General features: G+C 33.7%; 1 protein-coding gene across 1 annotated transcript in view; it reads left to right on the top strand.

The window, feature by feature from the left end:
* Positions 1-19,312, top strand: part of SHOC1 (shortage in chiasmata 1) — a 63,527-nt gene that overhangs the window by 35,077 nt on the left and 9,138 nt on the right. Inside the window, 10 exon segments of the mRNA XM_036022049.1 lie at positions 523-699; positions 4,051-4,155; positions 6,011-6,189; positions 7,214-7,286; positions 8,924-8,993; positions 10,133-10,311; positions 11,963-12,080; positions 15,162-15,273; positions 16,542-16,663; positions 17,547-17,640. Coding sequence (XP_035877942.1) covers positions 523-699; positions 4,051-4,155; positions 6,011-6,189; positions 7,214-7,286; positions 8,924-8,993; positions 10,133-10,311; positions 11,963-12,080; positions 15,162-15,273; positions 16,542-16,663; positions 17,547-17,640 — 1,229 coding nt within the window.

The following is a 19,312-nucleotide window of genomic DNA, read 5'->3' as shown; positions in this document are numbered from 1 at the left end:
GCCTGCTTCAGAATATCATGGTCATTATTAAAGTCAGTAAGAAATACGATGGTAGTTCTTGAATATTTTTTCATTCCTTTGGTTCAGTTTTACTTATGATCTTTAGGTGATTATACAAGTCTTTAAAATTTGATATTCTGGTGAAAATCAGAAACAATTCGTTGTTATAAATTTGTTTGGCTTATGGTTGAAAGCTAATAGTTGAGAGAAAAAATGTTCATTTCTCTTTATATGGCTCTTCATAGTTGTCATGTTGTTAGTTACTGAATAAATCCTTTCTAATAAATAAGGTAGCCATGTAATTATACTAATTGTATAGGGAAGGTGTTTTGTTTTTACTAGTTTATTCAGCATAAACATCTTAAAGTAGCTTTAATATAATCTTATGTACAATATCATGGTTTTTAACTCAGTAAAGAATTTAGAGTTCAGTTTTCCATAGAGTTATATGTTAAACTGGTTTGTCAAAGAGAGTACACAGTCTTTATAAAAATACTGCCTTTAATGCTTTTATTTTTACAGAGAGCCAGTGCCAAGCATACTGTGTCCTAGAAGCAGCAGCTACTCCTATCTTAAACAAACTTGGGTGCCTCTGTACTCTCCCTGTTGCTAACTGGAAATTTGCCACTGTTATTTTTGACCAAACAAGATTCCTCTTAAAGGAACAAGAAAAAGTAGTAAGTGATGCTATTCATCAAGGTGAGTGCAACTATAAGTTACCCTATTGAAAATATATATTTATAGATTATGTATCAAATTAATAAAAAATACATATAATATGCATAAATTAATAATGGATGAGGGCAGCATATGGCACCCACACACCCAAACTGGAGAATCAGCTAAGTAAAGAGCAAAGGGTAAGAGATATCATCTGCTGTTGCTTCCTAGTGAAGCTCCATTGACATATACAGGGTGGGGCAAAAGTAAGTTCACAGTTGTTTTTATGGAACATAATACAATAACTAATAAGTAATAATACAAAAATAAACTGTGCTTCACACACTCAAAATTGTAAACCTACTTTTGCCCTGTACTGTTACTTGACAGAGTCTTATTACAGAAACAAAATTAACCCTATTAATGGTAGCATCTGAACCACCTAGTTTCCTTCCAAAAAAGGGAGGGAGGTTAAAAAAAAATCATATTAAAGTCAATTCTGAACATTTGCTTCTGGCCAAGATGGAGTAACAGGGGTTAGATTTAACCCCCTCTCAGAAATACAGAAAAAAAAATGACAAAGACAAAATACATGAGACTAGACTTTTAAGAGCCTAGACATCAAGCAATGAAGAACAGGTGCTCCTGACACATGGCAAACAGGTGAGGCAAGTCCTACCATCATTCTAGGATACTGCCTCGAAAGAGTTGCCAGGCCAAGACACAGGTGTCTGTGGCAGAGCCAGTGGGCAGACCAAGTTAAGGAAACAGAACAGGGAAGCCAGGGAGACCAAGGCAGCTAGAGTTAAAAGAGTAGAGTATTAGAGCAGAGAGCTTTGCACAGAGTCTTGGAGATCTACAGAGAATCTCCATCTCCCTCAAGTATTCAGCAAAATATGTATCACAGAGTATATGCGAGGTTGGGGAACTATCTGACCTTGCAGAAACAAAACCATCTGAAAGGCTGGATGGAATGGCACTGTGCATTCACACAGAGCAAAGAATAAGCCACCAGCTGGTCTAGAAAAACTCATACTTTGTGGGGTATTAAGTACAGTATTTAGGAAAATTTTGCCTCAGTAGTGGGGAATAATTATCTCTAGACTTGGCACTGCTCTGGATCTGCCTAACAAATTATAAAAGCAAGACCCAAAGGATCAAACTATTTCCAAGGAACTTAACTGCATCCCAGAACATAGCTAAAGATTATTTATATAAATACAAAAATATGTAGCTCCCAACAAGGTAAAATCCACAATGTCTGGCATTCAGTCAAAGATTATCAGGCTTAGTAAGAGACAGGAAAACACTACCCGTAATGAGGTTAATCAATCAAAACAAACTCAGAACTGACAAAGATGTTAGCATCACCAGAGAAAGACACCGAAACTTATAACTGTATCCCAAATCAAACTTCCAGAGACTATACTACAATGTATGAGATGAAAAATGCACTGGATGGGGTTAATGGCAGATTAAATATTGCAGAAGAAAATGTTAGTTAATTTGAAGTTATAGCAATAGAAACACCCAAATAAAACACAGGTAGATAAAAAAAAATTTTTTAAGATTTTATTTATTTAATTTTTTTAGAGAGGGAAGGGAGGGAGAAAGAGAGAGAGAGAGAGAAACATCAATGTGCGGTTGCTGGGGGCCATGGCCTGCAACCCAGGCATGTGCCCTGACTGGGAATCGAACCTGCAACACCCTGGTTTGCAGCCCACGCTCAATCCACTGAGCTATGCCAGCCAGGGTGATAAAAAAATTTTCAAAAAGAAACAAACAAAAGGGTGTCAGTGGGCTGCGAAATGATTTCAAATATTTTATCATACTATCAATTATAGTTCTCAAATAAGATGCAAAATAAGGGTAAACAGAAGAATAAATATTTGAGGAAATAATGACCACAAGCTTTCTAAATTTCACTACAAACCCACAGATCAAAAAAACTCAATGAACCCTAAGGACAAGAAGCATAATAAAGCTGCACCAAGGCATATCATAATCAAATTGATCAAAATCAGTAATAAATAGAAAATTTGTAGGAGCAGCCACAGGAAAAAACTATATTGCATTGGAGAAACAAAGATAAGAATGACATCATATTTCTCATCAGAAATAATGCAAGTGAAAAAGACAGTGGAGTGACATTTTTAAAATACCAAGGAAGAAAAAAAAACTGTCAACCTAGTTTTTTATACTAGGTAAAAATACAGAGTCCAGCACAAATATAGCCCACTTTTTTAATTACAAAGTCATAAGCATGTAATTCTGTAACATAACAATATCACACTCAAGCATGCCATATGATATTTTAAGTGAAATTTTCGAATTAAAACTATAAATTATTACACCCATATTATTACCCTGTGAACCACACTCACACAGGCATTACTTCTGCTGGACCCTGTATATCACAGAAACAAGGTGAGATAAAGATGTTTTCAGACATACTAAAGCTGGAAGAATTCATCAGGTGCAGACTTACACTGTAAAAAATATTCTCCTAAGGGTAGAATAAAAAAATCAAATCTGGTTTCTCTGTTCTGTTCTCATCCCATCCAGGTGATGATTGATTTGCTTCCACAGGTCATTCCCAGGGATGGATATATTACCCATAGTCAGTTTTTCTGTTGCCTTTGATACCCAATAGTTAACTACTACATATTTTCCTTATCTTTATTGATTAGATCATCAATTTTCAAATGTTGTAGCAGAATTCTCTTAAATATTTCACGGGATCCAACTATATAAAACCAGAGTTTCTCTGGTTAAATTGGGGCAGTGGGTCTAGAATCTTGTCTTCTTGCCCTTACTTCTGTACACAGTGAAATTCAAGCTGTCTTCATCAGAAGACAATTGGCTTGTCCCTGTGAATACGTCTCTTTTTTAAGTCATATCTTTAGACAAATATTCTCAGGTGTCTACTTCCATTCAAAGGTATTGCTTTAGGTTATGATTCTTTACCTTTAGTTTAACCAGTTGGCAAGCTATGAGTTTAATTTTTTTTTCTTGTTTTGTAACTAGAAGTCATTGACCTTTTTTCCTACCGAGAGTAGAAATAATTAAATATTCTTTGGAAGCAAAAAGAGTTATGAGCTCTGAAGTTAGCTGACTGGGTTTCAATGCTAGCCCCACCATTTATTCACAAATTGACCTTGGATAGTTACTTAATGTCATTAAAACTAGTTCCTCACCCATAAAATAAGGACCATAATAAACTTGCCTGATAGGGTTATTGTATAAATTTAATGAAATAGCCACCTTATACACAGCCTGGCATAGTAAACACTCCATAATAAATATTAGCTATTATGTTAAACATTATGATACATATTCTAAAATTCTAATATATATCCTATGTTTTTAAATTTGTTTTTGATTACTTAGGTACAAATGATGACAGAGAAATGACATTCAAGCACGCAGGTCTCTTACACCTTCTGGTCACGATTCGCGATATCCTTTTAACCTGTAGCTTGGACGCAGCATTGGGTCGGTGGGGGAAATTTTCAATTTTCCTTTTCTTCCTATTGAAATATTTTATCCAAAGTAACTTTAAATTTTCTAAAAAAGATGAAACTTATAAGAAACTACATAGCTTCTTTTACTTCTGTGTTAAATATTATATACATTTTAACATAATTTAATGAAATAGATATTTTACTTTGTTTCTATTCATTAAAAGGAATTAATTATAACAACTATCATCACCTAAAATATAGGTTTAGGATTCCCTCATCTAGTCCTGAATTACAGAGTCCTGGTAGCTTTAAGCATATTTGATAGTATAATCATTATCATGCATTAATTTTTAGTGTAAGATGACATGTTGCCATATACATTTTAGGCCCTTATTGAATGTCTGTGGCTTTTAATCTTTGCTGGATGAAATATGACTAAATTATTAGTAAGATCTTTTGCATTTTTTGGTTGTGTATGTAAATGAGGATATAAACTACTTGAGTGATTAAAACTGACTTCAATTATTGACAATTTTATGATTCTGGAAATCTTTTCTAAACTATCAGAATCATTAAAATATCTTACTACATTACCACTTTAGCCCCTTATCACAGAATTATTGAGACTTGTTTAGTAATGGTATGCTTATAGGATTATTTTATAATTTAGAGTTTTTAGGAACTATTTCAAATATAAAGTGAAAATAATTTTCTCTGATCTCTGACCCAGGCATTTCTTCTTATCTGTAACCCAGACAAATATTATTTCTCTAACCCATGGCTCTAAACATAACTATTGAGCAGCAGTGAGTTATAATTATACTCCCTCTATAACACTAGGAGTTATAACACTTGGCTAACTATTATGTCATCTAGCCAAGTATTATAACTAAACTACAGCTACTCTTAGAAAGTCCAGCATGGTGTTTTTCCTTTCTTTGCCAATTAAACCACCTGGGTGTTGATGCTGGATCAGTTTTTCTTATCTTCATCCCCAGACCAGTAAGGATTGGGAGCTATATCTCTCATTTACAGTACCTGGACTTAGTATAAGGGTATAGTGTCACATGCCCTTCTGCGTATTTAGTCACCTGTCTTCATTAGACTTTTTGGCTTCCATAAAAGATTGTTAGCCCTGCTAACAGCTAGGCTGATGTTAAAGTATAATAGTAAGGCAGAATATCAGATTCTAGCATATCTGAGCCCCCTGTGCTATAGAGAGAGTACATTTGTTATTTACTTCTGCTCAATACTTATCAAAACTTTGAATTAGAGAAATAGTAGAAGGATTGCTTGAAACATATTCACCTTTAAGTACTGTACAGTTTACCCTAGGATTAAGTGAGACCAGAGAGCTTATACTAGAATTGTTTTTGCTCCTCAAAGAAATGCATTTACTAAATTAAACTTTGGCATTACTATTTGACTACCTTGAAGAATATTATAAAAATAAAATCCTTGTGAGAAAGCTAACTTCTTAAGCCCTAGGTGCCAAGCCATAATGAATAGCCTAACTGCCTTAGACATTTTTTAGTGTAGGGCTTTTTTTACTCCTCTAAACCTCCCGAAATCAAAGAGCAAGTTATTTGTCCTCCTTTCCTTCCCTCTCTCCAGTGCAGAAGAAAGGCCTGTGGGGGTCTGGCTGCCTGCCCTGGTCCCTTCCAGAATTCTGTATCTTGTCCAAGCTGTGTTTGCTACTTCTCCCAAGCTTGCAAACTGCAAGTTTCAAGGCTAAGATACCGTTTCAAAATCAGAAAAGGATTGAAGGAAGTTTTCATTCTTTTTTTGTCTGTGTTATGACTGTTATTTCCTTTCTGGTTTTTACTATGGAGTTTCTCAAGGAACAAAAAGTCATGTTTTCTCCCCCTAACTTTTGTTTTTAACAGGGTATTTGTCAAATGCAAAAGATGTGTACAAAAGCATTTTAGCTTCCTATTTGGATGACATTTGGAGACAGCTAGAGATTGTACAATTTATTAAAGGAAGAAAGCCTGAAACCAACTACAAAATACAAGAATTACAATGTCAGATACTAAATTGGATGCAAAGTGAACAGCAAATGAAGGCAAGTACTAGAATAAAGCAGACAACAGTACTTAGCTTAAATAAGAACTGAATGTCAGATACTTTTTTGCACTTAATTTTGAAATTATAAGATAGTCTATACTGTTTGGTCCCTTGACAGTTTTCTTCTTAACTAAGTGAACAGAAGAAAATCAGACCCAGAGAAAGGATGATTTGTGTCATTATTCATATGTCTTGACTTTAAAAGTAATTTTTATTATACACAGTTTTCTATGGATTGCTTCTCCAAATATCAAAAATTACAATAATTTATCTTTAGATATTGAGCCAAAATCTCATCTGATGTGATTCTACAAAAAAAAAAAAAAAACACTTATTTTATGCCTTGGATTATATTGGAAATTTTTGCTCACCTGGCCTCAAGTACATGATGGTGGCATTCATAATTATTTAAGGGAAAATGCTTTTTAAAATCTTTTCAAGCACAAAAGCATTTCAGATGTTTTACATAAAATATGGTTACAAATTGGCCTTTTTTTTTTCTCTCTGGCCCTCCGATATTTTAATCCCCAACTTTAGGTTACTTGGTAACTTGCTTAAGTCATTAATATAAAGTAAAACAATCGGTAAAAAATTTAAATTTGAAATTGATTTGTTGTTTCCACTCTCCCCTCGCCCCACCAAAAAGAAAAACTGCAATGGTGGATAGGAAAGTATAGCAGCAAATCATTGGTTTTCTCCAACAAATTCACATAATACAGGGAGAGACAACTTATGTCTAGATAGAATCACCTGTATGGGAATACTTGAAGAATGCTAAGAATGTCCTACTGCAAATTTCTTTTCTAGTTAATATTTGATCTTAGCAGAATTTATTCCTTTGTATTTCAGCATGATATCTTTTACAACACAAATATTTACTTTGTGATCTTATTGCCATTAGTTTCATATAACCAATTAAGTTTATTTTGTCACTGTAGCAAAACCATGGAAAAGAATAATTATTCAAATATATATATATATATATATATATATATATATGAGAAATTCTTATGTTTGGTCAGGTGCTGATTATAATAAGAATGGACTCAGATGGTGAAAAACATTTGCTCATTGAAATCCTTAACAAAATGGAAGGTAGGCAGTTTTTAATCATGCATCATTTGATAACATTCTTGAACATAAAAATGTACTGATTAAACCAAGTTTTAAAATTAAGATATAATTGACATACCATAAAATGTATCCTTTAAAAGTAAATAACTCAGTAGTATGTAACAAGTTTTTCAGTCAATCTGGACTATACATCTGCAATATAAATATGCTATAATGTATGCTAAATTTAAATAATGTGTATATTATTATCAATTGATATCTTTTATTGACTATCTACTAGTTGCTAAACAATACTATTTACAACAGCTCTATGAATAGGTCTTACTAACTCTATTTCACAAATAAACTAAAGTTCATAAAGGTGATGTAGTATGCCAAGTCTCATAGGTACTAAGTGAGGGAATCAGAATTCGAACCCAGGTCTCTCTTGTTCCACTGTCATTCTTCAGTTCATCTTCTGCCCCCTACTGCCCCCTCTGCCAGCCCTTTGCACCTTGTGCTGTGGAACCCATTGCTTATATGTAAACTCTTCTTCACCTCCGTATCTTAAGTGAAACCCAGCTTTCCCCAGATGATAACTGCTTCCCCTGTGTCTTTCTCAGGTAGAAGCTAGGTCCATCATTTTATGTGTTTGCCAGATCTTCGTAATGCCCTCAGCAAGGAATCTTCTTTGGAATCATAGCTAATACAAATCATTATTATTTAAAAGGAGATTAGCTTCTAAAAATATAACCTTATAAATTATAAAAGAGAAATCATACTCTCTCCCTTTTTATTGCTCCTAAAACTTGTCATATCAATTCAAGTAACCATGAAATTATTAAGTACTACTTGGTCATTACTACATCATACCATTGTGAACTTTCCAGTCGAAAGAGTACACTAATGGAGTGTAGAATTTATTTTAACTAGAATTAGCTATTCTTAAATCAATTATATCTGTAAAAAATTAACTATATGTGTGGATACAGAATTTTTTGTTGTTTATTATATTTTCTTAAAAATTAGTAACATGAAATATAAATTGAAATGCAGTCTCTTGATGTTTAGTTATGTACTTAAATTTTTACTAGAGAAAGAAGGTAAAGTCTACCATGATTTTTAGCAAAATAAAAATAACTGCACAGAATTGGTGAGTGGGTTTTACCTGGTCATTTTAAAATTAAGTTTTTGATCCATTTTATTGTTTTACATAAAAAATTCAGAACTCCCATGCTCATACTACACACAATATACACACATACCAGAAATATTTTCTACAGTTTAGACTTTCTGCTCCCTAGACCTAGAAAAATAACCCCTCAGATTGTATTCATTTTTGTAGTAGTGAAATATATGACGCATCTAAAAATTACATATGAGCAACCCCTGAAAGCCCTGGCCTGTGTGGCTCAGTTGTTTGGAGCATCATTACATAAACTGAAAGGTCATGTGTTCAACTCCCAGTGAGGGCACATGCTGAGGCTGCTGGTTTGGTCCCTGGTCGGGGTATGTATGAGAGGCAACTGATTGATGTTTCTCTTTAAAATTGACTTTTTTTCTGTCTGTCCCTCCTTTTCCCTGTCTCTGAAAAAAATCAATAAGCATGTCCTTGGGTTAGAATGGAAAGAAAAACTGAAAAAATACCCCTTTCTTTCATTACTATTTTTTTCTGATAGGTTTAACATTGACTGTCTTACATTCAAACAAAAGAAGAGACTATCTGGAATCTGAAGATGTTTTAGATGGGTAAGAATGTATTTCTTCATCTATGGGGAGCAAACACACAAATTCCACAGGAAAAGCACAATTTCTCCTAGAATTTAACCTTTATAAAAGCGTCAATAAAATCTGAAGTTAATCAATGTCTCTTCCCTCTTCCCGAAAAATGCTTTACATAGAGCATTTTAATTTAGTTCATTGGCTTGTGTTATATATTGCTGTTGTCCAGAATTTTAGTTCAATCTTGCTTCAATATCCCTAGACAATCATTATTATTGTCATTCATTGTCAGTGCAGAAAGTGCTTGTTTAGACTTACAAGATTTTACTAGGTTTTTTTTTTTTTTTTTTTTTTTTTTTGCTCAGCATTGTTTCTTATATTTCCTTCATTTGTTTTGGGTTCTCTCTCATCCTGAAGTACAAAAGTACAAATTCTTTCAGTGAGGCCTGCTAGTGATAAATTTAGTGTTGACTTGTCTAAAACTGTTTTTATTTTGCCTTCTTTTATCTAGAAATTATTTATTTCTAATATTGGATCTAAATAATAAAAAAAAGAGGATGTAAATCAAATAGAAGTTCATAAAAGCTATACATGGATAACCTTTTACCTTTTATCTATCTAGATTACTCAGGGCAGAAAGCAGTGGTAGAGAACTTTAATTTTAGTACATGCTGTTATATGAAATTCAAACATGGTGAAGATAAATTAAATATCCATCTTTTTTGTTGTTGTCAAATCACTTATGAAGCCCATTGAGAAAAAAGTATCCCCATTTCACAGTTGTTAGATAATATGGTATTACATAGCTTCTCAAAGATTAAACCCTTACATTTGTAGGAAAATGGGATTGATTTCTCCTGGTGATTTATATGCTATGGATAAGACTCAGGTAATAATAATATTAAGGACCCTTGCATTTGAGAATGTGGAGTAATCTACAGTTTTTCATATTTGGGTTAAAAAAAGTGTGACCATCAAAAAATAAAAATAAAAGAGATTAACACAAGTGGAGAACAAATCAACAGCAAATACACCAGTGCTTTTCTAAGATAAGTAGGCATAGATTAGAGAAGAATAAAATACACCAAAAACAGTTATCTTTTAGCATTCTAAGTAAATAATGGTACAAATATAATTCCATTTTCTTGGCTTTCTTTTGTCTTCAGTACAAGTTCCTGTGTAGTAGTACATAATCAATGTATTGGAGCAGATTTCCCCTGGAGTAATTTCTCATTTGTGGTGGAATACAACCATGGAGAAAACTCTTGTTGGACTAAACACTGTGAAAAATTGAATATTCCATTCATGGCCTTTAAAGTGATTCTTCCAGACACGGTTTTAAAGAGTAAGAATATAAACCAAAAAATTTTTTGTTCCACCAGGATGTAAAATTTTTGTTTTCTGTTTCTGATCAATGGAAAGAGAATAAGCTATGACATAAGACTTGAGTTTCAGTTCTAATTTTACCACTATCTATATGACATTGAACAAGTTCTCTAATTATCTCTTACTTCATATTTATCATTTGCAAAGTAAACTATACTGATTATATTTATCTTCATCCCTTTAACTTCTAAATTTTACCTGTAATAACAAAATTTATTACAATTTTATCTAATATCAATTTGGTACTTTTATTTTATATAATATTTTATTACATTTTAGAGAAAATTATATAATAATATATTGATTGATTCAGAAAAGTTTTAATAAGCAACAAAGTATTATACACAAGTACTTAGGAAAGAGTCTAAAACCACTTCATATATCCTTTGGTTTCTTGGTGTTTCTCACCTCACATGCCTGAGGTTGTGAATTCTCAGACCATTGAAATTAAAAAGCAGGTAGATGTTTACTCCCAGCACATCTCTCTTTCAACAGTTGTCATAAGTTACTTTGTATCCTCTTCAAGCATGGGTGGGAAGTTTGAATTGAGTCATCTCAACCCAATTCTAAAATATACCATAATTATTGTTTAGAATCTTTGATATTTGGAATTAAATGCTAAATTGATTAAATAATTGAAACACAGGCCCAAGAAAAGATAAAAGATAAGCATTCTCATTTATATTTAGAGGCTTCTTTCATTCATTCTCTCAAAGATGAACTTAATTAACCAATTCATTATTTGAAACATTTACAATTAATTCTCCACTATTATACTGTAAGATAAAGTAGTTTTATGTCTTAAGAAATTAGAATTCCAAGAAATAAAATTAATTGCTGGCTCAAAGGTCTAGACACATTTATATATTGCCAAATATCCTTCCAGAAATACTATTCCAATTTATATTTACACAGAAAGTGTGAGAGGATATTTTTCCCTTATCTTTACAATAAGTAGGCGGCACTAATCTTTTAAATCTTTGACAAAATTATAGTTAGAAAACATTTTATAGTTGTGTGTATCTGTACATCGGTGATTATTCATGTATTTTCATATGTGAATTGATCTTGTATAGCCATTCTTTTGTAAATTGCTTGTTTATATCCATTGTCTTTTGAGGCATTTATTCTTTCCTTATTGAGCTGTATCATTCCTTATGGGTTATTGTGCATAATTTCAAATTTTGATCAGTTTATATTTACATAGCAAATGCCCAATATTCACTTAAGTGAATAAAGCAGATTTTAACATCCACACATATTATTATCCTGTTTTTTCTTTTTCTTTTTAAGTGAGTGTACATGTATGAGTATATATAAGCAAAGATATAGAAAAAAGTCTGGAAGTATGTACTAAACTTTGTTTTTAGTATATGGTAGTTTTAGTAAATCTGTTAATTCTGTTTATGTCTAGGTAGTAGGATAAAATATGGCTTTTATTTTATTCTTCAGTCCTTTCATTATTCCGATTTCTAATTGTTTACAATGAATATGTATTATTTTTTATATTATTCCTTGGATATATCTGTTATTCTCATGTTTAATAAAAAAATAGAAAGAGCCAAGGGATGAGAAAAAAGAGAAATATTTATAAATTTTCTCTTATTTAGGAAGCAATTTGCCGGATAGTTTTGGTGGTTTTCTTTTGGATATTCAGATTCCCTATGTGTTTTTTGCATCTGAAGGACTTCTTAATACTCCAGAAATACTTCAGTTGCTTGAATCCAAGTAAGTTATTGATTTCATAACTTTAGCAAAGGTATATATATATATCCTAATGGCTAAACAATATGCTAAATATATGGCACTATTTGTCTTGGATTCAGGCCTGGTATTATATTACACAGGAAGTTTCCCAGAAAGCTTATGTCAGCATACATTGCTCTCTTTCTAGTATACCATCATAATTATTAAATGTTATTTTTTGTTAATATAAATCAATTTTGTGGTTTTTGGCCAAGATAGAGGTATAGAAAGATAGGGTTCACTTCCTCGCACAACCAAAAGAAGGAAACAACCAATTTAAAAACAAATAACAACCAGAACTGCCAGAAAATCGAACTGTATGGAAGTCTAACAACTGAGGAGTTAAAGAAACAGTTGTCCAGACTGCTAGGAGGGGCAGAGACAGGCACCAGGAGCAGAGAGGACATGTGGCAAGGTGGTGGCTGATGAACTGGGAAGTCTCACATTAGCATGCAGATAAACTGGTAGGAACAACTGTGGAGTGAGACAGACTGAGCAACCCAGGGTTTCAGCGTTGGCAAAATAAAGCCTCAGAACCTCTGGCTATAAAATTCTGTGGGAGCTGTGGCAGCAGGAGGAACTGCCAGTCTCTTCAAACTGGGGTGAAAGCCAAGCAAGCAGCATTGTTCCCTCTCTGACCCCTCCCCCACATACAGCACCACAACTCAGGAAGCGGCTTGCCCTGCCTGGCAAATATATAAGGCTCCACCCCTTACAATGTAACAGGTACACCAAGACAAAGAAATATGGCCCAAATAAAAGAACAAATCAAAACTCCAGAAGAAAAAACTAAGTGCTAAGGAGATAGCCAACCTATCAGATGCAGAGTTTAAAACACTGGTAATCAGGATGGTCACAGAAATGATTGAGTACAGACAAAATAAAGAAAGAAGTGAAGGCTATACAAAGTGAAATGAAGGAAAATATACAGGAAACCAACAGTGAAGGGAAGGAAACCGGGACTCAAATCAACAATTTAAAACAAAAAGAAGAAATAAATATTCAACCAGAACAGAATGAAGAAATAAGAATTCAAAAATTAAGGAGAGGCTTAGGAACCTCTGGGAAAACTTTAAACATTCCAACACCCAAATCATAGGGGTGCTAGAAAGAGAAGAGGAAGAAAAAGAAATTGAAAACTTACTTGAAAGCATAAGGAAGGACAACTTCCCCAATCTGGCAAAGGAAATAGACATGCAAGTCCCGGAAGCTCAGAATATCCCAAAGAAGTTAGATCCGAGAAGAAACTCACCAAGATGCATCATAATTAAATTGCCCAAGATTAAGGATAAGGAATCTTAAAAGCAGCAAGAGAAAAGGAGACAGTTACCTACAAAGGAATTCCCATAAGACTATCAGCTGATTTTTCAAAAGAAACCTTACAGGCAAGAAGGAGCTGAAAATAAATAATAAAGGTCATGAAAAGCAAGGACCTACATCCAAGATGAGATGACTCTATCCAGCAAAGCTATCATTTAGAATGGGAGGGCAGATAAAGTGTTTCCCAGATAAGGTAAAGTTAAAGGAGTTCATCATCACCAAGCCCTTATTATATGAGATGCTAAAGGGACTTATCTAAAAAATAGAAGAAGATCAAAAACTATGAACAGTAAAATGACAACAAATTCACAACTGTCAACAACTGAACCTAAAAAGAAAAAAAAACTAAGCAAACAACTAGAACAGGAACAGAGTCACAGAATTGGAGACCACATAGAGAGTTATCAGTGAGGAGAGAGAGAGGGAGAATGGGGGGAAAAGGTACAGGGAATAAGAAGCATAATTGGCAGGTACAAAATAGACAAGAGGAGGATGACAATAGTAGAGGAAATTGAGAAGCCTAAGATCTTACATGTACAACCCCTGGACATGAACTAAGGGGGGGAAATGCTGGTGGGAGAGCTGTACAGGGTGGAGGAGGATAAAGGGGAGGAAAAAATGGTACAACTGTAATAGCATAATAAATAAAATATACTTAAAAGATAAATCAATTTTGTGGATAAAATATTTCATTGTAGCCCTGGCTGGCGTAGCTCAGTGGATTGAGCGCGCGCTGGGAACCAAAGTGTCCCAGGTTCGATTCCCAGCCAGGGTACATTCCTGGGTTGCAGGCCATAACCCCCAGCAACTGCACATTGATGTCTCTCTCTCTCTCTCTCTCTCTCTCTTTCTCTCTCTCTCTCTCTCTCCCCCTTCCTTCCCTCCCTAAAAATAAATAAATTAAATCTTTAAAAAAATATTTCATTGTTTAAATTTATATTTTAATTGCATTTCTTTTGTTACTAGCAAATAAGAACATTTTATGTGGGCTTATTCTGTGAATTACATGGTTAGGTTACATCTTGAGTCACTGATAATATAGAGAATGACTATTCTGAGAAAAGAGTGTGACTGTTCTCATTTAGAGGTCTTTAAACACTGCCTGTGAAACAGGATTATAAAGGTCTAAATGAATTTTCCAGTTTTTAGACCTTTAGTTCTAAGATCATACCAGCACTGAGCATTTTAAGATCATATAAAACTTTACCAAAGCACACAATTGTCACAGGAATATTGGATGGTGGGCTATATCTCAAGGAGGAATAATGATGCTATGGACCTTAGTTAAAATGCAGATTTATTTTTCCTGCTTTTGTATTTATATCTTAAAGCTGTGGGACAGTCACAGAAACTTCTGAGCTACAAAAAGGTAGTTAAAATTTAAGAGTTTTAAGGAGAAAGAGAAAATTCTGATAAATGCAAAATATTTAGTCTAATAGCATGATGTTTTGGTTTCATTAATTATTATTTAAAGAGCAGAACAAATTGGTCAGTACATATGTAATAGTATTAGGCACAGTAATACTTAGCAAGGTACCTAAGGCAACAAATAGCTAACTAATTTGTTATATATACTGAATAAATCATAATTTCATCCCTTAAATTTGTAAAGTAGAATAAATTGATGTATAAAAGAAAAAGCACAGTTCAAATAATTTAATATGTAGGAGGACAATACAGCTTTTCTCAAAAAATTTTTCTTAGCTATTTCATTATGTCACCCCAAAATATTGTATTTTACAGCTATAATATCACCCTAGTGGAGAGATTCTGCAGTGAGTCTTTGAAATTCTTTGGAGGGACGGAGTGCTATGTAGTAGTGACAGTTGATGAACACACTGCCATACTTTTGCAGGTAAAGCTATACAGTAAAAAATATAAATCAAATAAATTAAAATATATGTATACCCATGTAATTTATTTTTAGCTTTACTATAGACACAGCTTAACCTTCATCTATTATGATTTCTTCCAAAACTTTGCAAGTGAGTCACAAGTGCCAAAACATCACGGTGGAAAATGCCTATTACCAAGTTTCTTTGGTGCCTTATAATTTTTAACATACTTTAAGACAAAGCAAATATAGAATCTTTAATATTGTATATGGACCTATTGTTAAATATATTTATAGGATAATTAGAGTGTCAAAAACTTTAAAAACTAAATCCTACCCATTATGTTTCCTGAAGGGGGGTGATAAGTTAACCCATGATTGGTAATATGGGATTTCCTGTGAGATAAGTAGGGAGTACCTGTAAATAAGTTGGTTTTTAAAAGAGTGAGAAATTGTCTTAAAAAACCCATATAGCTTAGAATTTAAAATATATAAATTCTTGACTGAATCTCCCCAACGTTTGCTTGATTGGAGTACAAATCACAAAAAAAGTATTTTAATAAGGTGGAATGGGAAGCAGAAACCAGTTTGATGTTATGGAGTATGAATTAATGACAACTATTAAGATAAAATGCTAACAATATAAAAATTATACAATGGAAACACGAAGCTCTGTTAGAGGGATTCTTAAGAGATACTGTGTCTTACATATTTAAGGTTCTTAAAAAAACAATTACTTGGGGAGAAATATCATTTTGGAAAACTTTTAGTTCATAGTTACATAAATTACTGTTAGAGTAAGGCACTTCCTGAATTATTTACTCTATGAAAAATTGTGTGAAAGGGAAAAGAGAATTCTAGACCATTACACAGAGATTCCTAGAAGTCCATGAACTGCTGCGCTCTCATCTTCCTTAAGTAAGCATTTGGAGCAAATTATCTATTTTAAACATATTTTCTATTGCCTTTAGGAGTAGCGAGATCCCCGTCTACAAAGGACTTCACCCAAATAGGGGCACTCTGTGTGTAGGCTGCTCTCTTCATGTCTAGGACTTCGGGGGACTCGTGAGCCTTTCTTGCTGAAACTACCACTAGCTCTTTTACATCTTTTGTAGCTTTTCCCCTACTACTTCCAGCGTGATTTTAATTTTTTTCATAAAATAGAAGCCCATACCCACTATTCTTCTCAAGTTATAATTTACATATCATAGATTCTTGAAATATAATAGCAATAATTTCATAACAACTATTAATCTAGTGAATCTTTTTATTTATGTATTTTCTGGTAGGACCTAGAAGAACTGAATTGTGAAAAGGCATCAGACAACATGATTATGCGACTGATGGCATTGTCATTCCAGTACAGCTCTTGTTGGGTAATTTTATATGCCAGGAAAACATTAAGCTCAGAGTAAGTAAACATTTCTTCATCTAAAGTCACATTCATCTATATTTTTAAGTTTTTTAGTCCTCTACTGCAAACAGAAGTAGCCATGCAGATTCTCCACTTGCTCATCTAATTTGATTTAAGTCAGGGGTTCTTATGATGGAGGTGTTCCCAGAAGAAAACAAATCAAAATCTTGGACAGAATATCCCCTGGACATTCTGTGCAATCGTCCTCCCTTCTTCTACCTTCCTAAGAACTGCAGCTTTAAGTGTTTCGCTTCTTATCACTTTTAAATTCTGGACTTATCTGTTAAAAGATAGGTGTTTTTTTTTTTAATTGATTATAGAGAGAGAGGAAAGGGGGGAAGAGAGAGAGAGAGAAAGAAGTATCCATCTGTTATTCCACTTATGCATGCATCCATTGGTTACGTCTTATATGTGCCCTGACCAGACATCAAACCTGCAGCCTTGGCATATAGGCACAATGGTCCAACCAAGTGAGGTGCCTGGTCAGGGCCTAGATAAGTCATTCTTAAATTACTTCTCTCTAAAATTTTATTAAATACGCCAACTAACTAGCATCTTGCTATACTCTTTCATGAATGTGCATTATTGAAGAATCACCAAAAAAATCCATGCCAAGAGCAGTAAGGGGATGAGTTAAATTTCTCTCCTGCTCCTCCAACCCCAGCACACCCCCAGATTTAAGTGTTATTGAAAAATGGAGGTGGAAATGTTTTTAATCAAAAAAGTGCTGAGTAGACAAAGAAACATGGGTCTGCCATACTAATATTTTCCTAGCCAGGTTATTCTAAGAACATTATGAAATGTGGACAACAAAATGAATTTTTAGTAAGTATAATTAGATATCAAATGAGTGGAAGTATAGTAATATGATTCTTTTTAGGTACTATCTTACAGAAAAGACACTTCATCACCTAGCACTGATTTATGCGGCTTTAGTTTCATTTGGGCTAAAATCAGAAGAACTGGATGTAAAGGTATTCTTTTCCTATATGTTTGTTCATAAGTATTTTTCATAAACCAGAATTGTACTCAGACTCATAAGCCCAGTAAGAAGAAGCATTAAACAGTCAAACCAAAACTGCTTAAAGGCCAAATAAAGAACAGTTTTCAAATTAATGAATATTCTTTCTATCTAAGCTTCTATCTGAAAAGCCTTTAGTTTAATAAATTGAACATATTTTATCTCTTAACTACTGCTTAGTGTGTTTTTTTGAAACATTATCTGGATATAAATAAAAATAAATATATCCCTTGAATAAAAATGCTCACTTATGAAAGATATACTAAGTTCTAATCTTCTATAAAGTGGACATCTTATGACATATGAATACAGTAACATTTTGGTAGTCTCTAATTAGTCTCCTTTCTTAGTTCTATTTCTCAATGTCCTTGCTCTGAATTTAGACACTCCTCCAACCTTGGGACTCAGTACTTTTCAGTACTTTAGAGACTCCCTTAATAAACTCAATCATTCTCACAAATTTAACTTCCATTTCTGGCTATAATCCATAAAATGTTCCTCACTTTTGTTAAGGTCTGCATCTTGAGTCTAGCATTCTACTGGAAAGCTCCACTGAAATATCCCACAAGGTACCTCAGACTCTGCATGTATTGAATGCAACTTCTCATCCTCTCCCAGATTTAGTCCATGGTATTAGGATTTTCATCTAATCTAAGCTAAATTCTTTTTTTAAAAAAACTCTGCAGTGCCTTCTCTAGAAGTCTCTCCTTTCTGCTCCCACTGCCATTTCCCTAAAATCAGGCCTGCATTACCTCTCACTTGGAACTTCCTAACTAATCTCTTTTCTATTTTTTCCCACTCTAGTGTATCATATATGTTGACACCAGTTACATTTTGAAATGTGCCTGTAAATATTCGCTTCCTAGATAATAGCTTCTGAAGGAACAAGAACATCTTTATTCCTTTTTGTATTCCTGGCACCCAGCACAGTACAAGTAGGTACAGTGCAAGTGCCAAGTACGTGCCAGGCTCTTGTAATATTTGTTGTTGAGTTGATTTTCCTTGCACAGAAGACCTCCCATAGCTTCCTATCTGATTCAAGATAGAGTTCAAACTCAGAAAGACTCAAACTTCACAATTTGGCCCCTAGTGATCCTTCCTTTATCATTCTACTCACCATTTCCTGAATAAGCCTCCATTCAGTCACCTCTCAGCCACTGCACAAACACGTCATTCTGGCCTGTCTTTCCCTGGGAATACTATTCCCCATCTCCTTATTGCCAGCCTTTATTGTTCTGTCTTTTTCTTCCCAGCTCAAACACTACTTCCTTTAAGAAATTTGCCCCATTACACCCTCTCAGGATAAATCTCCCCTTGTCCCTTTCTCCCAATAACACTTTGTCCCTTTGTAATGGTATGAGGTATTCATAATTAGAGTATTGCTATAGCATTATAGTATTCATGTACCCTTAACCCTGAAGGACCCTTCTTCTTTGTGAAACCCATAGTATCTAGCACAGCACTTTGTACAGAGGAAAAATACTCAACGTCAACTAAGTATAATTAAATCAAAGCACAAACTGTTAAGAAAGTCAATAAATGATCTATTTGAAATAAGATCCAGATAATTTTGATCCATATTAAACATAGAAATAAAATCCTTAGAAAAGGTATCTAAATAAATG

This window comes from Phyllostomus discolor, chromosome 3 (genome assembly GCF_004126475.2).
Source record: "Phyllostomus discolor isolate MPI-MPIP mPhyDis1 chromosome 3, mPhyDis1.pri.v3, whole genome shotgun sequence".
Classification (NCBI taxonomy): domain Eukaryota; kingdom Metazoa; phylum Chordata; class Mammalia; order Chiroptera; family Phyllostomidae; genus Phyllostomus; species Phyllostomus discolor.
Note: the sequence above shows the minus strand (reverse complement) of the source record. Positions and strands in the feature narration are given on the sequence as shown.